Below are 22,059 nucleotides of genomic sequence, written 5' to 3' on the forward strand. Positions count from 1 at the left end.
TTATTAAAAATAGTAAATGATGTTTATCTGAAAGTGCAACGATGCAAACATGTTTTCTGTAAGGGTTTAGGGTTAGGGTTGGGTTAGGGGATAGACAATATCTTTTTGTCAGTATAACAACTATAGAAGTCTATAGAAAGTCCCCACAATTCACAAAAACAAACATGTGTGTGTGTGTGTGTGTGTGTGTGTTTGCATTTAGTTCAGAGCAAATGTTATGTTGATGAATCTGGGCAGGAGCAGGAGACAAACCCAAAGAATAAACATCACCACAATTCCACTTTCTTTGAAATGTTAGGGTAAATATATTTTGGCTTTCAGATGTTACTTGAAAGACAGTTTGATCCTGACATTTATAGCATTATATATGAATATGACACTCAACACTTCTCAGTAATGCTCACATATAAGCCAAAGGGAAACAATGACAGTGTAAATTATCTGTTCACTAATATGATTGTGAACTTCTACGCAATTGTGTACACAGAACTTGCACTGCTTGCACGAGTTATTAAGGATACTATAATTTGGACCTTTTGGACAAATCCTCTTTTTTTAATGCAATGAAAAACACAGTATTATCACACCAAATTAAAATACTAGATATAGTCACTGGGCATTTTTACTGTCCTTTTACATGTGGAAAACTAAGGTTGAAATGTTTATATTTAATGAGCAGTCCAGTTGTTACAAAAAATAGACAAGGACACAGACTGAAGGAACACACAGGGTCTTTATTGACCAATACGAGCAGTGCAGGTAATGGCAGGTAAGTGGCAGCTCAATTATGGATAGTAATGTGTAATAAGAATGATAGCAGAACTTTCCTTGTTTGCAGGTGCAGGAGATCATGGGTGGTAGAGCAGATGGAGAGTAATCACACATCTCATCACTAGGGGTAGGTATCCAGGTAATATTTAACATTTGACAGAGAAGACACAAAAAGGAGGTAGACACGCTGGAGATAATCATTAGAGTTTGTTGCTTCAAAGCAGTCCACTTTGAATAAACAAGACCGGACAATGAGGAAAGATGAGGTGTGTGCTTAAATGGCAGTACTGATGAGAGAACTTGATGACCAAAATGTCATCTCTGGGGACCTATGAGCATTCTTCTAGACCGTAGCCTTCTCAGTGGACCATGTATTCAAGGCAACGAAAGGATTTCTCTGTGTATATGGCTCTGTCCTCCAGGATGAAAGGGAGGGTTCCTCTCTGCTTGACCAGGCTCTGTAGAAACAGAAACAGGTGATAAGGCTTAAACATAAACATGGAAGGTAGGATGAATCTTGCAGTGTGCAGGGAGTTGTAATTGGCTGTATTCCAGGCTGAAACCTAGATCACAGTTGAAGACAGGCTCACAGTCACACCTAGGAAGGGGAAGAAGGCTTTCCAGATCTTGGAAATGAATTGAGGGCCCCGGGATTCCGAAATATCTGAAGGCATGGCTGAAGAGCAGTTCTGCCATTTCCATTGCGGTGGGGATGCCTTTGAGAGGAAGCAAATGACATGACTTGGAAAATCGATCAATAACCACAAGGATGCAAGAGTTACCATCAGAGGGGGGGATTCTAACTCCCAGGTGTGACCATAGAAGGTTGGGAACAGGCAGTGGATAGAGTTTGCCAGTTGGAAGATGGTGTGGGCTCTTTGAGATGGCACAATCAGAGCAGCCATGCACAAACCTTCTCACATCCTTAGCCATGTTGGGCCACCAGGAGAGATGTTTTAGCTGCGAGAGCGTGCTACTGGCCTCTGGTTGGCCAGTGCCCAGAGACGAGTGCACAGAGTGAATTCCATAAGATTTCCGTAAGATTTAGAAGGCACATGGATAGAGTCTGGGAGGATTCTCTTGCAGCTGAGACTGCTCATACCCCGGTGGTCAAGTCATCCACTTCTACGATGAAGGGTTTGCTGGGGTTAGGGTGTCCTTCTGGTGTCTTGAACTTCTGGAAGGCCTCTGTGGCAGCTGGAGTCCAGGACAGAGACTTGGGCTTGTTCTTGAGTAAGTTTGTCAATGGGCTGGTGATGGAGCAGACATTTCAGGACCTCCGCTACGTGCTGGCGATGTTCAGCCATGCTCCAGGAGTAGACTAGGATATCATCAATATCAATAAGCATAAACCAATGGAGGAACTTCCGGAACACCTCATGCATGAAGTTATGCATTGAGTAAGTTTGTCAGTGGGCTGGTAATGAAGCAGTAGTTCTGAATGGACCTCTGGTAGAAGTTTGCGAACCCAAGGAAGCATTGAAGTTCCTTGATGTTGATAGGTGTGGGTCATTTTTTACAACTTCCACCTTCCCCTTGTCCATCTTGGTGCCTTGTTTGCCGATGTTATAACAAAGGAACTGCACTAAGGCCTGATGGAATGAGCATTTTTCAGCTTTAAAGGGGTCATCGGATGCTCATTTCCCGATGAGGGAAGTTAATATGATTCTTTAGGTTCTTAATGAAAAGTCTATAATATATTTTGGTTAAAAAGTCTCAATGGTTGTGTAAAACAACATCTTTTTTACCTTGTCAAAATGAGCTCTGCAAAAATCATCCCATTCTGAGGGATTGTTCCTTTAAATGCAAATGAGCTCCGCTCACCCCGCCCCTCTCTTCTCTCTGCTGCTCTGAGAGATTGTTTACTTTAGCCGCATTTAGCACGTTAGCCACAAAACTTGCTAACTAGCATGTTATTAGGAAAGGTGATTGCACAGATTCCTAAAAAAAGAACTTATACTCACTTCTGCTGTAAGTGAAGCTGGATCACGAATGATTTGCGCGAACATAGACAGATATATGTAGATTGGGAGGCGCATTCCCTTTACAAACAAATGCAATCCACTGCATCTTCAGCAGCTCAGATATCGGGAGTAAATGACGACCACTATGTTCATTTTTACATCCAGCAACACAACACCTCAATCGCTCAGTCGGAGATATTCTTGTCTAACTTATATCTCTACTCCGGCATTGAAACAATGGAGGTCGGACTGTTACAGCTGATCTGAGGTAAGATGCTCAGGTCAATCAACTATCGTGGGAGCGGCCTCTGTTGGTGTGACGCCACACCGACAGGCATCTGAGAATGGCTCGATCTGAAAAAGGGATATTATTTGTACAGATTAATTAAAAAGCACTGCATTGATTTTTATTATTATAGGGTAGATTTGTTCATACACTGCCAACAGACATTAATGTTCAAACAACATGTAAAAGTGAAGTTTGCATCCGATGACCCCTTTAAGGAACAGATGGAGTTCTTGCAGAAATTTCAGGACCTCCCCTACGTGCTGGCAATGTTCAGCCATGGTCCGGGAGTAGACTATCATCAATAGCAATAAGCACAAACCAATGGAGGAACTCCCGGAACACCTCATGCATTAAGTGGTGGAAGCGGGGGGTGGGGGCTTTGTACTATATGTATGATCATATATTCATAATGGTCGGTGGGTGTCACAAATGCCGTCTTCCACCCGTCCCTCTCACAAAGGTGTCCAAGATGATATCAGCCCATTGTAGCACTTGACTTGTTAACAGGGAGATGTGGATGGTGGAGCAGATGGAGAGTGAGCACACACCTCATTGAAAGGGCAATGACGTTATTTCCTTAACATATGACACAGGAGACATGAAGAGGGGAGTAAAATGCTGGAGATATTTGCTGGAGTTCATCGCTGGAAATCAGAAAAACAACTAAGAAGAACAACTATTCATACCACAAGTGAATAGCATTACATTGCAATGATATCAATACATATCTTAAAATTATTTTTAAACTTAGTTGTTGGTGCTAGTTAAGTCTTTAGTGTGTCATCATTCAGGGCTATACTTCCTATTACAAATGATGTGTAGAATTCAGTGTGTTCTATTCTGCCTTTGATGTTGCTCCATCTACAGACGTTTTCTTCTGCAACTGCACACGTCATGCAAACTACTTTAGTTTTGAGTGTTTTTCGAAGTATAAAGGTTTTTGGTGAAGTTTTGCACAAAAACAAGCAGCAGTACAATATTACAAACTCACCTGCAGGCATCATGATGATGTGATGATGAACAATGAAAAAACCTCTATTCTTTTTTTGATTTATGTCCAAGTGACCAATTTGTTAACACAGTTTCTGTCTTGTGGTGTTCACATTCCATATGTCCAAGCAAAGTGTTACAACTATCTGAAACATCAAATCAGAATAATATTTTTTTTTCTGACTAACATTTGAGTGAAAGATTAGAGAGTGGCTTATTCCAAGATTTCAAACTGAACTCTGGAACCATACGCAATCGTTGTTTTCCGAGATAAGCAGAAAGTTTAACACACCTTTCTGCAGTTGAACACCGGGCTCTTATGCAGCCTAGTCATGCAGCTACCGGATATGCACAAATGTGCGCATGTACCTGGGAGTCCTGAAGTAACAGAAAGGTGTCGAAAAACAGACAACATTGCATATATACACGGGTAATGTCCTAAACACATTTTTACGTTTCTGTTTCTGATTTGTTTTGTTTTGTTGCCAAATGTGATGCTCCGCTCTGTCGATCTTGTTTTTTTTTGACTCTCTCTCTCAGTTGAGGTGAATCACAAAACAAAATGGCAACAAACTGTGTCTCCAATCCTAATATGCATAGTAAACTACATTAATTTTGATTAAAATATGCAAATGTGTTATGCCCGAGACTAATTAAATTAATGGACAATTTCTGGACATTTCTAATTATAATGTTATTAACTCACAAAATTTGTTTTTTTAGAAAGTCATTCTTTCCCCCAAGAACAATCATATAATTTTGATATTGTCTTATTACTGATAATAGAATGAGCTAATTGTCACTCTCATAACCACTGTCTGAAATGTGAATTCTCTTTAATAAGGATTGCAAACTTGCAGCCAGAATCAAGTGAGAGTGGATTTCATCTGCACTTTTTTACAAGTGTCATTTGTTAACATTTGGTAATGTATTAACTAACATGAAGGAACATTTATGTACTCTTTGTTAACGTTAGTTAATAAAAATACAGTCCTTCATTGTTTGTTCATGTTAGTTCACAGTGCATTAACTAAGGTTAACAAATAATAATGCAAGTAAATGCTGAAATTAACAGATTAATAAATGCTGTAGAAGTATTGTTCATTCTTAGCTCATGTTAACTAATGTAGTTAATTACTATTAAGTGTTACTGATTATTTTAACTGGAAAATGAGAATCTATGTTTTTTATAGTATTTTTTATTTACTAATGCAGGAATTAAGGTGTACTTGGTGGGAAACCACGAATATTCTAAGAATCTGTATATAGCCTGGATTTTGGTTAAGGTGAGAGTGAGGCTTAAGGTATGGTACTTGAAATTACATTTTGCTACTCCTGATAATTGGTACTATAGGGTTACAATAAACTGCAAGTCCAAGAGTGCATGCCAAGGCACTGTCTCAAAACTTGTATTATTTTGTCCTCATAAATGCTACATTCAAGTTAATTTACAAAAAAATTTAATACATACTTTTGTATGCCTCCTTAGCTTTACCTATGCAGCTCTGTGAAGAATAAATGATTTATGGAGAACACACAAGCATTCAACAACAGAGATTTTTCTTCAGGATACAGGTACATCATATCTTTGCCATGGTTGTTTTTGGTGATCTAAGTGGCTGATATAGATAGACCGTCATACAGATATAGGGTTCCCATACATCCTTTAAAACCTGGAAAGCATATACGAACTTGTGCTGCCAAACACGCTATTCTACTCTCAGCAGATAGATAGATTCCCTTTATGGAGTTTATCCACATCAGAATTTTTTAATTCTGAATCTATTACTAATGTCTCTATTCTATTGTACTCTAAGTATGTTGCACAGAGAGAGATCAAACCCATCAGAGTCCAGCTGTGTGTCCATGAAAAGCGACCAGTCTATGGGCAAGGCAATAAAATTTAAGGGAAGACAAACATCAGCTGATCTAAGGTACCTGTATAATATTTCTGTCTACATAGTCAGACAGACAGATAAATCTAGACTGATTCCCTATGTGAAAATTATTTACATGTCAGATCAACTATATGCATTTTGTGTGTTCTTCTGATTTCTCTATTCTATTGTACTCTATTGTAGTCTTTTGTACAAAGAGAGATCTAACCCACCAGAGGCCAGCTGTGTGTCCATGAAGAGCAACCAGTCTATGGGCAAGCCAATACAATTTAAGGAAAAGCACCCATCAACTGATATGAGGTACAACATTAATGTCTAGATACATAGATAGACCTACCCTCTCTGTTTCTGATGTCTCTATTCTATTCTGCTGTACTCCATTCTAAGTCAATTCAACAGGGAGAGTGAAGACAGCGTGAATGAAAAGTAATGCAAGGGCTCAATGTATCATTTTCTTTTTTGCAAGAGAGCCAAACTACGTGTGAACACACCCTTAAATTGACATTCAGGGGCATAATAATGTTTACAATAGATAATAAGCAGTGTTGACAGAACCAAACTAATATGGTCTCACCTCTTGGTTCTAGTAAGCACTCTAGCTTCTGCATTTTGGACTAGTTGAAGATTGTTAAATAAACCTGCAGGGCAAACACCCAGTAATGGGTGGCTTTCAGTGTGGCTTTCAAATGACAGATTGCTATCAAATTGCACACCCAGGTTTTTAACTGATGACTAAGACTTGATAGACCATCCACCAGGAATCAAACAGTAAACAGTATTATAGTATTATAGTATTAACAGTATTATTATCAAACAGTATTATATGCGGAGATGTTTGGTCCAATAATTAAAACCTCTGTTTTTTTCCTCAATTAAGTAGTAGGACTTTACTAGTCATCCAATTTTTAATATAAACTATGCATTCCTTTATTTTTGTGAACTGATATGTTTATTGGGCCTCAGAGGTGAGTATAATCTGACTATCATCACAAGGGTAGCATGTACAGGGTGAAAAGCAATGGTCCTAGTACTGAGCCTTGTGGTACTCCTTAGAGGACTTGTGATCTGTTATGGTACCTTGTCATTTGCTGCAATATATAATGATAAACATGATTTAAACAATGCCAGTGCCATTCCCCAACATTTCCATGCCTCTTCAAAAAAATGTTGTGGTCAGTATTACTAAAAGCAGCATTAAGGTCCAGTTGTGTTAATATAGAGATAAGAACAAGAGGGGATGACAAGAGCAAGTCATTTAGTAATGCTGTGCTGTACACTACTGTTTTCCTAGACAACGAGAGAGATCGGTCATTTTATCATCTCTGTTTCTAATGTCTCTGTTCTATTGTACTCTAAAATAAGCCTTTTGCACAGAGAGAGATCAAGCCCACTGGAGTCCAGCTGTGTGTCCATGAAGGGTGACCAGTCTATGGGCAAACCAATAAAATTTAAGGAAAAACACCCATCAACTGATATGAGGTACAATATTTATGTCTAGATAGACAGACAGATAAATTTCCTATGTGAAAGTAACCTTTAGTAAAATAAATCTGAATTCTTATATCAATTAATGTCTGTATTTTATTTTTCTCCATTTTAAGTCTGCTGCACAGAGATAGATCAAACCCACCAGAGGCCAGCTGTGGGTCCATGAAGACCGACCAGTCTATGGGCAAGCCAGTAAAATTTAAGGGAAGACAAACATCAACTGATCTGAGGTACATCATTTTCTGTCTAGATAGATAGATAGGTTCATTTGCTGTCACATTTACCTCTTTAAGTGCTGAAATCAGTTATCTGAATCTTTTTTTAATGGCTCTCGATTGGCAAGAAGCACATTCAAAACAAATCTGATGAAGAAGTTTCAGTGTCTGCATGAAGGAACAGCAAAACAGGGAAACCCAATACTCCTAAATGAGATCTACACAGAGCTCTACATCACAGAGAGTAACAGTGGAGAGATTAATAAACAGCATGAGGTGAGACAGATTGAGACACAATCCAGGACAGCAGCAACAGAGGACACACCAATAAACTGCAATGACATCTTTAGACCTTTACCTGGACAAGAGAAAACCATCAGAATTGTGCTGACAAAGGGAGTCACTGGCATTGGAAAAACAGTCTCTGTGCAAAAGTTTATTGTGGACTGGAGTGATGGGAAAGCAAATCAGGACATCCAGCTCATATTTCCACTTCCTTTCAGAGAGCTCAACTTGATGAAGGAGAAAAAACTCAGCCTTTCAGATCTACTTCAGCTTTTTTTTCCTGAAACAAAAGAAATTAATATATCCAGTGATGAATATAAAGTTTTCTTCATCTTTGATGGTCTGGATGAGTGTAGTCTGGCTATGGATTTTCAGAGCAATGTGATGTTGTGTGATGTAAGTAAATCTGCCACAGTGGATGTGCTACTAACAAACCTCATTGCGGGATATCTGCTGCCCTCTGCTCTCATCTGGATCACCTCCAGACCAGCAGCAGCTGATCTCATCCCCTCTGTGTATGTCAATCGAGTGACAGAGGTACGAGGCTTCAGTGGCCCACAGAAGGAGGAATACTTCAGGAAGAGAGTCAGTGATCAGAGTCTGGCTGACAGGATCATCTCACACCTAAAGTCGTCAAGAAGCCTCCACATCATGTGCCACATCCCAGTGTTCTGCTGGATCTCAGCCACTGTTCTAGAGGGTTTGTTGCGGAAATTGTGGAAAGGAGAGATTCCTAAGACTGTTACTCAAATGTACACATACTTTCTGATCCTTCAGAAAAACATTAAACATGAGAAGGACTATGAGAAGAAAGTGAAAGATGAAGACATGATCCTCAAACTGGGAAAACTGGCTTTTCAGCAGCTTGTGAAAGGCAACCTGATCTTCTATGATAAAGACCTGAGCGAGTGTGGCATTGATGTGACAGAAGCATCTGTGTACTCAGGATTGTGCACACAGATCTTCAGAGAGGAATTTGGCTTGTATCAGGGGAAGGTGTTCTGCTTTGTTCATCTGAGCATTCAGGAACATCTAGCAGCTCTGTATGTGCACCTCTCCTTTACAGACTACATAAATGTGTTTGACCAAGCCACCGAACAAAATATCTTCTCTAAGGTCTTAAATTGGATGAAAAATAATTCTTTATCTGGCTTACATGAGACAGCTGTGGATGAGGCTTTACAGAGTAAGAATGGACATCTGGACCTTTTCCTGCGATTTCTTCTGGGTCTCTCAGTGGAGTCTAATCAGACTCTCTTACAAAAACTACTAACACAGACAGGAAGCTGCTGCTACAATAAAAAGGAAACAGTTGAGTACATCAAACAGAAGATCAGGGAGAATCCCTCGCCAGAGAGATGCATCAATCTGTTCCACTGTCTGAATGAACTGGGAGATGATTCACTAATGCAGGAGATACAGGATTATCTAAGATCTGGAAAAATAAATCAAATTAAACTCTCTTCTTCACAGTGGTCAGCTCTGGTTTTTGTGTTGCTGACATCAGAGCAGAAAATGGAAAATTTTGATCTAAAAAAATGTATAGGAGCACAAAATACAGCAGATGAAGTTCTTCAAAAACTGCTACCTGTGATCAAAGAATCCAGATCAGCTCAGTAAGTAAAACTGTCATCAGTCACTACAATATTAAAAAATAACCTATATCAGACAATGATATATGCATTAAATATAGGTGTAAGCAGGGTATTAAACATTTTGTAAATGGCTTACTGAAAACACATATGGAGGTAGTCTAGAAAAACAAATTACAATCTAAATTGCAACAGCCTTTTCATTAATTACCTTTTCTGTTTGCTCATAAACCATGGGCTGGGGTAACATGGGCTGCATCTAAAAGCAGAAAAATACATTTGAAAATGTAGGAAAAAAACACTTTTTATACAAGCAAAAACATAAAGTCCAGTGTGCCATTTGATGTAAAGAAATGTGCAATGTGAAAGAAAATTGTATGTAATACTATGGTGTTAAAAACACTACCCAACCATTGGTTTATCTTTGTTTAGCCAGAAATATATTCAGCAAGCACAGGGACAGTTGAATCTAGAAAAGTGGATTCAAACAATATTCATTACATGTTTGCTTTACTGTCTGTATGAATTACATTTGTATTTTGCAAAGTTTTTACATTGTTTTCTTTAACTGCACCTGGTGTCAGCTCATCAGTCACATTCATTAATCTATACAGACTGAATAAGTGTGGTGTCACAGATAAAGGATGTGCTGTTCTGGCTTCAGCTCTAAGCTCAAACCCTTCAAGTCTGAGAGATCTGGATCTATCTGGAAATAAGCTACAAGATGCAGGAGTGAAGCTGATCTCAGATGGACTGATGGATCCTCACTGTAATCTGGAATCACTGCAGTAAGTTTGTATAAAAGTATCATCCTCTTTCCTCACCTACTGGGATTAATGAATAATAAAATACATTTAAAATATTTTTTTTAAAGTTAAAGCATCTGATCTTAATTAATATGAACATCACTGGATAATGCGTAAAAAAATTACACTTATTATGCTCATATTAAAATTAACATTATCCAGCACCTATTTAGAAACAAATAAGAAATCACTTAATGCAATTAGATCCAGTCTAAATTGCAAGTCTCTCTTTTTGGTTGTAAAATTCATGCTTATCTGAGTTGTATATCCTGAACTAAGAGACTGACAAGTGCCATTTATTCTCGAAAGGTTGAATGATTGTGGTGTCACAGATGAAGGTTGTGCTGCTCTGGCTTCAGCTTTAAGATCAAACCCCTCACACCTGAGCTATTTGGACCTAACTGGAAATAAACTAAAAGATCTAGGAATTAATCTGATCTCTTCGATACTGGATGATCCTCACTGTAAACTGAAAACACTGCGGTAAGATTATATAAATGTGTCATCTTCCTCCATTTTCCTCCTACAGTGAACAATGAAATTATTCATAAAATTAAAACAAAAACTGAAAGTAAATAATGTCATTGTTCTCTACAGGCTGGTTGACTGTGGTGTCACAGATAAAGGTTGTGCTGTTTTGGCTTCAGCTCTAAGATCACACCCCTCACAACTGCGAGAACTGAATCTGTCTAGAAATAAACTAGGACCATCAGGAGTAAAACTACTCTCTAATGGACTGGAGGACCCTCACTGTAATCTGGAGATACTGTGGTAAATCATCTTTCTGAGAGTCACATACATTCATTCATCTCTGAACTACAGTAGTCAATATTTGAAGTGGATCAAAAAAGTTATCAAAGTTGTCCTAAGACAAGAACAGGTATTGACTTGGTTTTAGGACAACCTTGATAAAAGGTTTTGATCCACTTCAAATGTTGACTACTGTAGTCTGTTGGAGTAACAGCACATTTTTAGCAGACTCTCTGTTTGTGCACAATTAAATGCAGAGAGCTTCCCTGAGAGCTTCAGTATTGTGAAAAAGGAGCAAATTTTCATTGCATTGTGGTCGTCACTTTCTTTTCTCTTTAGATAGAAAGTCACCCTGATGCAGAGTCAAATGCACATGAAAGATGTGTATGAAAGAAGGGTTCAGGTGTATTACAAGTGGTAACTACATAAATGTTTTAATATAGCGATATTATGTTAAAAGCACATTTTATCTTAAGAAGTACTACAGAATATTTTTTAGTATATTAAGTACAAAACTACTGTGTAAAAATAGAGCACTATAGAGCACTGTAAGTATATTATGGAAGTGCCAACCTGGTCTTGACAAAAACATACCTCTGGAAACATTTTCGCTAGACGCAAAATGCATACTGCCATGTATGTTTCATGATATATTCAATGTGAAATGTCCACTGGGTGTCCACAAGAGTGTTTTTTCCCCAGAAAAGATGAACGTACATACGTTTTATGTGATGTTGGCTTTGTAGGTGTCAAATGTTGGCTTTGTAGGTGCAGTTCTGACTTAAAATGTCAGATTGGAGCTACAGGTCTAATGCTCTGTGAAATATAATGTACTGGTATTTTCCAGTACCAGTATATGGCACAACCCTACCCCCTTTTAACACGGGCGGCCTCTTCAGTGACACTGTTGAGGATTTCACTCATAAGTTATTGGCAGTGCAGAGGCAGAGATTACACGTGGGGTTGTGGCCCTCAATGCCCACTTTCCTGCAGAGTTATAAGCAGGTACATTTGATCAAGGTTGGAGCCAAACTCTGCAGGAAAGTGGTCTTTGAGGGCCAGAATTAAGAACCCCTCAAACACATCCTGCCCCCATGCAACTCTGCCATCAGTTTCAGGCCTCTGAGGTCCTGCACACCTTTAGAACCATCCATTTGCAACAGCTGCACCAGCTTGGCCACAGCCACAGCCTGAGTTGGCAGCCTGACCCCAACGAATGGCCCCCTGCAGTAAGGTAATGCAATCCTTGTGCCAGACAAGCACTAAGAACTTTAGAAGGGCTTCAAAGCACTCCTGTGATAGGCAACTCACGAATACAAGGAGCTTCTCTGACCTGTCCGAACCAGAAGATGGTACGGATATCACTCCATCCCCCGATGGAAGGTCGGAAGGACACAGACTTTTTTAGTTTTTGTTCTTTTTTGTTTGGAGGAGAAGACGACACCAGATGCTGAAGGGGTGAATAAAAAAATAAAGAGCAGTTCCCTTATTTAAATTAACCCCATTAAGCAAAATTAAATTAAAACTGGGTCTGCATCATAAATTGGACCTGGAACATTTTTCTTGGATTTAGTCTTTCTTTCTAATTGTGATGTTCCTGCTTATCTGAGATTATATCCTGCATAGAGAGACTGAAGAGTGTCATTGTTCTCTACAAGTTGATGAATTGTGGTATCACATATGAAGGTTGTGCTGCTCTGGCTTCAGCTTTGAGATCAAACCTCTCACACCTGAGACATCTCAATTTGTCTAGAAATAAACTACATGACAAAGGAGTGGATCTGCTGTCTGCTGGACTGAAGGATCCCCACTGTAAACTAAAAACACTGTGGTAAGATTGCATAAATGTGTCAGCATCCTCCTCATTTTTCCTCTTATGGTGAATAATTAACAAAATAAAAAAAAAATCATAGTCAAAAAATTGTCCTGCCAAAAAACTGAAGTTGCTGTTGTCTTAATCTTCATTAGATTGTTTCCAAAGAATCTGACATAATGTTACTATTGATACTTGGCCAAAGCATAAACATGATTGGATGACTGGAAAATGTGACAGGCATGATAAGGAAAATTAAGTATCTTATTTTTTTATGATATTAACACCTCAAGCACTCATGTGGAAATAGGTCTGAACCTTAGACTGGGCCTGTTAATCATCTCTCTTTTGACTGTTAAGTTTCTTCTTGTCTAAACTGTATATGCTGAGAGTAAAGAGTTTCATTGTTCTCTACAGGCTGATGGATTGTAGTGTTAGCGATAAAGGTTGTGCTGCTCTGGCTTCAGCTCTGAGATCAAACCCCTCACACCTACAAAAACTGGATTTGACTAGAAATTTTCTTGGAAAGTTAGGCATGAAACTGCTCTCTGCTCTGAAGGATGATCCGGATTATGAATTGAAGAAACTTCTGTGAGTAGTGATGATTAAAATGTTTGTATTTTAATTGCTTGGTATTAACTGCTATTAATCAGTTTTGTAATAACGATCATGCCAGAGTTTTGAAGGGTAGTTCACCCAAACATGAACATTTCTGTCATTAATTACTCACCTTCATGTTGTTCCAACCCCACTTGATGATGACTTTTTAAACCTGAGAGATTTCTGTCCCTCCACCAAAACACTGACAATTTAAAACATCCATCCAGCATAATGCATAATAATTAAACTGCTTAATCTAGGTCCTCTTAAGAAACACTTTATATAAGGAACAGATTTAGTTTTTTGTTGACATTTAAACAGTTTTTGGGTGAACTATCCTTTTATTCCTCTGGTGCAAAAATCTTTGCAAGCTGGTATGTCTTACTGTATTATTTTAATGTGTTATCTTAATTATGAACACACTGGTTTGTAGTGCAAACAGTTTTATAGTTTACTGCACATTGTTATTCTTCTCGCTATTTCCCTATAGCAGCTAATGAATTATAAGGAATAAAGTGGATAGTGGATATTTTTTGACTCTCTGTGTTTTACTTACAGGTTTTAGATGTTAGTCTGACCTTCTCTGGATTGTCTGACAGTGAATAAAGAGCCACTGAAGAAACTTCACATTTAACAAAGACAATTCCATAGTGATCATAACACACAGATGTGATAATGCTACTTTCCATAATGATCCAAAAGTAAAACAAAGAAACTATTTGTTTCTTTCTCAGAAGTGACATTTGTACTGGGACACCATTTCATATTGAAATATTATCTTCTGTTCAATCCATAATACAGTACATTTTAGATTTAAAAAAAGAAAATAAAAGAAAATAAAATCTGTGCATGTTAGCAATCTGATCTAAATATGTCGGTTTATTGTATTGGCCTATTGTTGCATCAATGAAACAAAGCATTTAATTCATTTTTACTTTATAGTCAAACTTTATAGTTTTTATGTTTGAATAATGAACTTTGCTTGTTCAAACTTGTGTTTGTAAAGTATAGTCTGTAAATAAGAAAGTTTTGTGACTTTTTAACTTTCTTTTTTTTTTTTTACATTAGTTTATTGTTAAATAAGTTGTCATGCTATTTTAGTCTCAGATTTGAGCAATCTCTCTATTAGACTTCTATCATTTAGAAACTTTCCGCCAGGTGTATTGGGACAAGTTGGAGCTAAACTCTGCAGGACAACAGCCCTCCCTTCTGCATTTTACAGACCTATATAAAGTTGTTTTAATTTAGCAGAAAAAAAGTAATGGCCAGCTCTTACAAGCAGCCACCTACACTATGCTGCTATCAGTAAACCTAATATAATGTGAGAGTACAGTGGCAATTTTAGCATGCTTCCATTGGTCAAAAACATTACAATATTTGTAAAGAACAGACCTGAAGAAATGTGTATATTAAATAAGTAGAAAAAAGCAGAATTACAATTTCTTCCAAACAATGTTCCAAAAATACTTTAAAGACCTAAAAAAAGGTTATTTCAAACCAGACTGACCAAAGAATGACCTTTTTTTTTGCAAGAGACCTCAGTAGGAGTATCAGTAGGACTTAAATTATGTCCATTTCCCCTAAGAGTTAGAACAGGAAAAAGCAGAAATCACACACTACAGAAGTAGAAAAAATACTTACTCCCTGATACAAATAAAATGACTTTAATTTGATATTGAAAACTGTTTGTGTTATTGTTGCTAAATAAGATATCAATTATATTGAAATCAGTAAAAAATCAACATCAGGTGGCTAGTTTGGTCTAGTCTGTGGAGGTGAGTTGTTTTCTTTTAGAATAGTAACAGTTTATATCTTAGACAGTGAAGTTTGGGATTAATTTGTTATTTTATATTTTCAGGATTTAAAGGTTCTCAGTTTATTCCTGCTTGCTGTAATACTTGAGTACAAAGGTAAGATTTTTCTATTGTAATTCTGCCTGGATTCCGAGAGCTACTGCTTTGCCCTTTTTTTTGCAGTTAATGTGTGTGCTTGTGATTTTTGATTTCTAGCCATATTAAAACTCTCCTCTGATTCGGGTAAAAAGTCAAAGTTGGTCATGGTGTATGTTACCCTGCAGGTCACCACAGCTGAGGTGGAACCCTATAACTTGGTCCTTACAGCTCACACCATTTTCTGCTCTTTCATTATGGATAATGAACCCATCTTTGACATTTGCAAGCAAAACCTCCTATACCAATCAGAACAGGTCCACCCCCCTGATCCTGTCCTCTATTACTGCGTTAATGTGCTTTGTTGGTGGCCTAAACATAGAGCTCACAGAGTTCCAGACTAACCTGGTTCTGTACCCTTGCATCCACTTCCCACTGGTCCCTTACTCTCCTTCCAACTGAAAATGATTGTGCCATTGACCAACTAAAACCTAGTCTAAAGTCAATGGCACAGTATTTTTTTATATATATATGTAAAGGGTGCGTTAGTAATATGAGCCTGCGGGTGCACAACGTGCGTACACTGTGCTTATTACACACACAGGGACATGCCGCAGCACACAAACATGCCAGATATTAAAAATGAATCCGTTTCCTCTCTGAAGAAACGCTCAGTCTTTGGTCTTGCAAATTCCGCCATTAAATAGCAAATCCGCCATGGTGTAAGCGTAACTGGCTTTTAAAGAGAATGGGAGATGCTGTGAGCATGTAAGAAATAATGCTGCTGCACATATAATATACATGCAATAGCCCCCATATAGCATACATGGATTGCCCTGTAGCAGAATTATCCAGGTGGAGCTGGGGAAGGTGGAGGGTTTCTGAAGTATGCTGCAACTGCTACAGCAATCACTAGTCATATATTTGAATGTTGAGCAGCAAGCTCATTGGCTACCAATACAGGAGAGAACCAATCAGCTGTGCCATGTGATGATGTCATTATATCAGATTAAGTTTTAAATTGAGTTTCATGCCAGAACTTTTCAGTTTTTTTTTTTGTTGTTTGTTTGTTTGTTTGTTTGTTTGTTTTTTGTTTTTCTAGAGAACTTTTTATATTTAGAATTGTGTGTGGGGACCATTACACATGTAGGGTTATCATTTTTAAATTTCACATCTATTATCTAAAAATAACCATGGATTATTGTGGTTTCTATGTGCTTCAGACAACCTCTTTGTAAAGCTTTATGAACCAATTCTGAAAACATACTGTAATGTTGACTAATTAGGGTTTTCTGCTTAACATTTCTTTGTGGTGTGTTTGGGGTGATTTGTGTTGTTGTTGTTGTTGTTCCTATGTCCCATAATAGCCTTGTAATGGACTTTCTTGGAATCAGTCTAGCACAGTAGTTCAAACACTCACTAAACATCTATTAAAAAAGACTCTTTGACAGACTCTTGCCCTTCCCTTCACCCCATGTTTTTGATAAAAATAAACAATGGACTTTAACCTCGTAGATATAAGATATGAGATATAAAAAGATTAGATATAAAAACAAACGTGTTGATGAAAATGTTTATTTTTTTATTTTATTTTATTTATTTTATTTTTTTGCAAAGACTTGCAAAAATCATGTAATATGAGGGAGAGTGTTTGTGTGTGTGTGTTTGTGTGTATTACAAATTTAATTCAGGGCAAATACTATATTGATGAATCTAGGGAGGAGCAGAAGACAAACCCAGAGAATAAAACTGCACCACAATTCTACTTATTTTTTTTTTTTAAATGTTAGGGTAAATATATGATATATGCAAATGTACTGCAGCTGTTATTTGAAAGACATTTATGGAATCACATGTGAATATGACACCTAACACTAACACTGTTTTGTTATTCTCTCATATATACCAAAAGGAAATGCTGACGGTGTAAACGGTCTGTTCACGAATGAGGTTTGTTTTCTGCGATTATGTGCACTTCCTTCTGAATGTACTGCTTTGTCAGCAAAAGCAAGGATCACTCCTTGTCAGTATAACCGGTTGACGGTTTTGTCTGTTTTTATCCTCACGGGCTGTAGTGAAAATCCTATTCCAAACGCAATGATGCACTTCAGTAAAGCTCTCTTCATGCTCTTAGAGTTGACAAGATATACTGATTCATACCGCAACTAACATTCTATTTCCAATAAATGTTTATGATTCAGTGTTTTCTATTCTGAAACCGATGTTGCTTTTGTAATTACACTTTGCATGTTATACTAACAGTGTAAAGCATTCCTCAGCCTAAAGGGATGTCTAGTGGTGAGACGTTATAGTAACATTTTTGCATTTAAAACAAAAAACAAGGCTGGCCCAGTTTTGGATGAAAGAAAGCAAAATGTAAACGTTGGAAATAAATGATCAACTTACAAAAACAAATCTATTAACAAACTTAAATCAAACTCAATTGTTAAAAATTGTATTCATTTCTTTATTGAATGTCATGAAGTCATGAGTCATTAAAGATTTATAAACACAATTTTTTATGATGTAATCACAGTGAATTAATTTAAAATAAAATATTTTTTAAAGATCAAAAAATATGCTTGGTGCTCTAAATAATGCATTTTTCTTATCTTTGACACATTTTTAAAAAGGTCAACTATTTATAGTGTTCAGAAGCAAGTGAGCAACATAAAGGCCAAAACACTGAGTAACTTAAGCTCACATTCTTTGTGCTCTATTTGTTAAAAACAAGATTATCTCAAACACATAAACAGAAACACACGCACTGGCATACGAGACATAACAGTGTCCATAAATAAATGGATATTCATGCAAGACTCCAGATGCTCTTCAGTAAATATTTTCATGTGCAACAAGCCCGTTTGCTCTTCATCCCCTCTTCATTATAGTCCTCCAAATGCAATACTGGTGACTCACTTTGGGAGCGTTTTTGAATGATGGATGGCAACACCAGATCAAAGAGTGTCTCAAACATAACATCTACATTAAATCCAGTCTTAGCACTTGTCTCGAAGCACATCTTCTCTGCTGGTGGACTGGTGCCCTCTAGTGCCTTATAGTGAATTATGCGGTTATACAGTGCTATGGCATCATCCTGACTCACCTGTTTGTGCAAGGGAAAGTCTGGAGGTGTGGGAAAGGATGGAAGGGGAGGGACACTATCTTCTTCTGCCCTGACTTCTTCTAGGGTCATAATGCGGGCTTGAGGGTCAGTGAGGTCTGCTTTGTTGCCCACAATGGCGAATATGCTGTCACTATTGGCTGAGTCAGTGAGAGAGAGGAAGCGATGTTCAAGCTCAACAAAGCTCTGCCAGTTTGTGACATCATACGTGAGAATGATGGCTTCAGCGCCACGACAATACATGGAGCCTAGACCATGGAACTGTTCACGACCTGATGACATAAAAAGCACAGAAATACAGAGATATTAAAGAGACATATAGACAAAGAGATATATACACTGCCGGGATCAGTAGTTGTAATGTTTTTTAAAAAAAAAGTCTCTTATGCTCTTCAAGGCTGTATTTATTTGATCAAAAATACAGAAAAAATGTAATATTGCAAAATATAAAATATAAATATAAAATAATGTTTTATATTTTAATATAATTTAAAATATAATTTATAATTTATTCCTGTGATACAAAGCTGGATCTTCATCAGCCATTATTCCAGTCTTATGTGTCACATGATCCTTCAGAAATCATTATAATATGCTGATTTACTATTAGAATTATCTATGTTGGCAACAGTTGTGCTATCAAATATTTTTTGGAACCTGGGATAGGTCCTGGGATAATCCTTTTTTCAGGATTCTTTGATGCATAAAAAGTAAACAGCATTTACTGAAAATATAAATCTTTTCTAACTACATAAGTCTCTTTTTAACTATTTTTAAACACACACACACACACACACACACACACACATATGTGACCCTGGACCACAAAACCAGTCTTAAGTAGCACAGGTATATTTGTAGCAATAGCCAAAAATACATTGTGTGGGTCAAAATTATTGATTTTTCTTTTATGCCAAAAATCATTAGGATATTAAGTAAAGATCATGTTCCATGAAGATATTTTGTAAAATCCCTACTGTAAATATATCAAAACTTATTTTTTAGTAATATTCATTAGTAAGAACTTCATTTGGACAAATTTAAAGGTAATTTTCTCAGTATTTAGATTTTTTTGCACCCTCAGATTCCACATATATAAATAGTTGTATCTCTGCCAAATATTGTCCTATCCTAACAAATACATCAGCCTAAATACATCAATGGAAAGCTTATTTAGTCAGCTTTCAGACAATGCATACAGCTTGACCCTTATGACTGGTTTTGTGGTCCCAGGTCACATATATATATTATATAAGATTTTTTTTTATCAGTGTTTTTAATGGTAGTCTTTTCTGCTCAACAACACAACACTGAGGTCAATCTATAGATTTAGCTACACTAACAATTAAATGTTCCTTTTTCAAAAAAAGGTCATGATTTCTTCTTACTGTTTACAGAGTCATCTGAATTTTTTTGAAAGTGCAGATTCAGCTGTGAAATTTCTGTTCCTCATAAATCTAGGTCAGGGATAGGCAACATCTGACCTGGAGTGCCGATGACCGGCAGAGTTTAGTTCCAACTCTAATCAAACACACCTAAACAAGCTAATCAATGTCTTCAGGATTACTAGGGCTATAGGCAGGTGAGTTTTTTTTTTTTTTTTTTTTTTTCAGGGTTGGAACTAAACTCTACAGGACATCAGCACTCCAGGACCGATATTGCCTATCCCTGTAGAATCTAGGTGGCTTCACTTATGGTATCACTTTCATTCTATGGAAACAAGCAATGTGAAAATGTAAAATGATTGCAATATTAACAATTTGTGTGTTTCTCAGAAAAAAGAACATCATTTGTGCTTGGAAGACACAAGGTTAAGTAAATGATGACGGAACTTTCATTTTTGGACAAACTACCTCTTTACAATGTGCTTCTCATTTCTACTTTCAAATACTCTGAATTGCCTTAGAGTTGCATTGTGCTGTAAGTTCATTACTGAAGTCATTACAAAGTACATGTGAAAATGGGTTCGCATAAAGGGTAGAGGTGGGCAATATTATCAGAATGTTATTTCGCAGTATTTAGATTTATTTCACAATGAAGCTATATTTGTTGACGTAGTTTTCTTTTCTTTCTTTTTTTTTCTTTTTTTTTTTGTATTGTATCGTATTACATTGTTTTGTTTTGTTTTATTTTTTGTTATTAAAATAAGAATAAAAAACTAATTACAAACAACAGGACAAATTTTTAAAAACACACAAATTAAATAAATAGACAAATACACAAAAGAAATAACCGGGGCATTTTTCAGCCACAGTAAGTTTATCATGCAGTAATAAATGGGGTTCAAAATGGGTTATAATAAGAGTCAGTAAAATGAGATGTGTGTGCAATGAGCAATATGTGAAAACAACCTCTAATCTAATGTAACAGTGCAGCCAGTTCTGACAGGATGTAAAGTCATTACTATCAACTGAGTCCTACAGAAACGTGTTACCCTCATCGACTTGTTTAGATGAAGGCCAGAACAGTCAAATATCCTTTTACTTTAATCTTTAACACGTCTTTAAAAAAAAATAGTTGGAATATAACATTTAGATCTGTTGCTTGCATTCAGCAAATGTGCACAAAGACATGCTTCCATCAATGACTGCTAGAATTCCAAGTCAAAATTTCCACATTTATTGCTGAAACTACCAAGATTGCAAAACACGAGACAACACGAGTCATTGATGCAATATGTCGGAGTAATCCTTTCCCTTTTTTTTTTTTTTTTTTTTTTTTTTCACCACTTTCTGCTTTTGGAAACTTACAAAAGATTAAAAGTTATATAATAATCGTCATAAATATAGTTACATTTACTGTAGGTGTATATTTTGGCAGATCATGCTCAGATTTATTTACAGTAATTATTGTACGTGCCATAGGATCAGGGACATTCAAAAACTTAGAAGACTAGGCTTGTGTCTTGATTTTAACACGTGGATTTAAGTCTTGTGCTAGTCTAAATATCACGTTCTAAATATCACGAACTAGTGATGTAATATATACATACAGTAAATTTACCTATATTTATAGCGATTATATATATATATATATATATATATATACATACATATATATATATATATATATATATATATATATATATATATATATACATCGGTACTCTCTCTAGGAATAACTTTACTTATCAACTACATGTTTTCCATAAGGTTTCTGCATCTGATGCCTCTCCGTTGTTGTATTGGTCTAAACTACCAAATCTCAACATTTGGATTGACATCAATCAGTCTTACCCGCTGTATCCCAGATAGAGATGTTGTACGGGCCCCACTGCTTCAAGAAGAACGCTCCGCCGATTGTGCTTAAAGATTCCTTAAATCTTCTCTCTGTGTACCTGTGCAGCAGGGACGTTTTCCCTACATTCATGTCTCCCAAGATTACAATTTTAATATCAGGCTTTCTCATTCTCCCAGGAGCAGGCATGGGTTTAAGGTTGAAGACTCAAAATATCTCAAAAAAAAAAAAAAAAAAAAAAAAAAAAAAAAAAAAATCTCAAAATTATAGACTTCCAACTCCGCGATCCATAACAAATACGCGCCGTCCAAGTTCCTTTGGTGGTTGTTACTTTGGCTCGTATTATAG

At 36.9% G+C, this 22,059-nt stretch overlaps 2 protein-coding genes and 1 long non-coding RNA gene across 3 annotated transcripts; 2 read left to right on the forward strand and 1 right to left on the reverse strand.

Annotated features, from left to right (window-relative positions):
- The first annotated feature begins 5,514 nt into the window (after window positions 1–5,514).
- On the forward strand, window positions 5,515–6,212 carry LOC127168149 (uncharacterized). The gene is made up of 3 exons (XR_007828081.1): window positions 5,515–5,589; window positions 5,832–5,948; window positions 6,096–6,212. It is a non-coding gene; the product is annotated as an uncharacterized LOC127168149 (long non-coding RNA).
- Window positions 6,213–7,323: 1,111 nt separating this feature from the next.
- Window positions 7,324–14,291, forward strand: LOC127163212 (NACHT, LRR and PYD domains-containing protein 3). The gene is made up of 10 exons (XM_051106324.1): window positions 7,324–7,391; window positions 7,514–7,630; window positions 7,744–9,516; window positions 10,107–10,280; window positions 10,608–10,781; window positions 10,896–11,066; window positions 11,442–11,445; window positions 12,707–12,879; window positions 13,279–13,452; window positions 14,020–14,291. The coding sequence occupies exons 1-10, from the start codon at window positions 7,324–7,326 to the stop codon at window positions 14,024–14,026; spliced, it is 2,835 nt and encodes a 944-aa protein (XP_050962281.1). The 3' UTR covers window positions 14,027–14,291.
- A 3,488-nt stretch (window positions 14,292–17,779) lies between these two features.
- LOC127172007 (ras-related protein Rab-20-like) lies at window positions 17,780–22,042 on the reverse strand. The gene is made up of 2 exons (XM_051121066.1): window positions 21,711–22,042; window positions 17,780–18,746 (listed from the first exon to the last, which is right to left on the reverse strand). Exons 1-2 carry the CDS (start codon window positions 21,898–21,900, stop codon window positions 18,196–18,198), a joined length of 741 nt encoding a protein of 246 aa, XP_050977023.1. The 5' UTR covers window positions 21,901–22,042; the 3' UTR covers window positions 17,780–18,195.
- Between the last annotated feature and the right edge of the window lie 17 nt (window positions 22,043–22,059).

Source organism: Labeo rohita, chromosome 1 (assembly GCF_022985175.1).
Source record: "Labeo rohita strain BAU-BD-2019 chromosome 1, IGBB_LRoh.1.0, whole genome shotgun sequence".
Taxonomy (NCBI): Eukaryota; Metazoa; Chordata; class Actinopteri; order Cypriniformes; family Cyprinidae; genus Labeo; species Labeo rohita.

Excerpts from the sequence above, each read along its gene's own strand:
- LOC127172007 (XM_051121066.1), bottom strand. The coding sequence starts at position 21,900 with ATGCCTGCTCCTGGGAGAATGAGAAAGCCTGATATTAAAATTGTAATC. Across the intron at positions 18,747-21,710 it reads CTCTATCTGGGATACAGCGG|GTCGTGAACAGTTCCATGGT; the intron begins GTAAGACTGATT and ends TTATGTCATCAG.
- LOC127163212 (XM_051106324.1), top strand. The coding sequence starts at position 7,324 with ATGAAGGGTGACCAGTCTATGGGCAAACCAATAAAATTTAAGGAAAAA. Across the intron at positions 7,631-7,743 it reads CAAACATCAACTGATCTGAG|AAGCACATTCAAAACAAATC; the intron begins GTACATCATTTT and ends TCGATTGGCAAG. Across the intron at positions 10,281-10,607 it reads TGTAATCTGGAATCACTGCA|GTTGAATGATTGTGGTGTCA; the intron begins GTAAGTTTGTAT and ends TATTCTCGAAAG.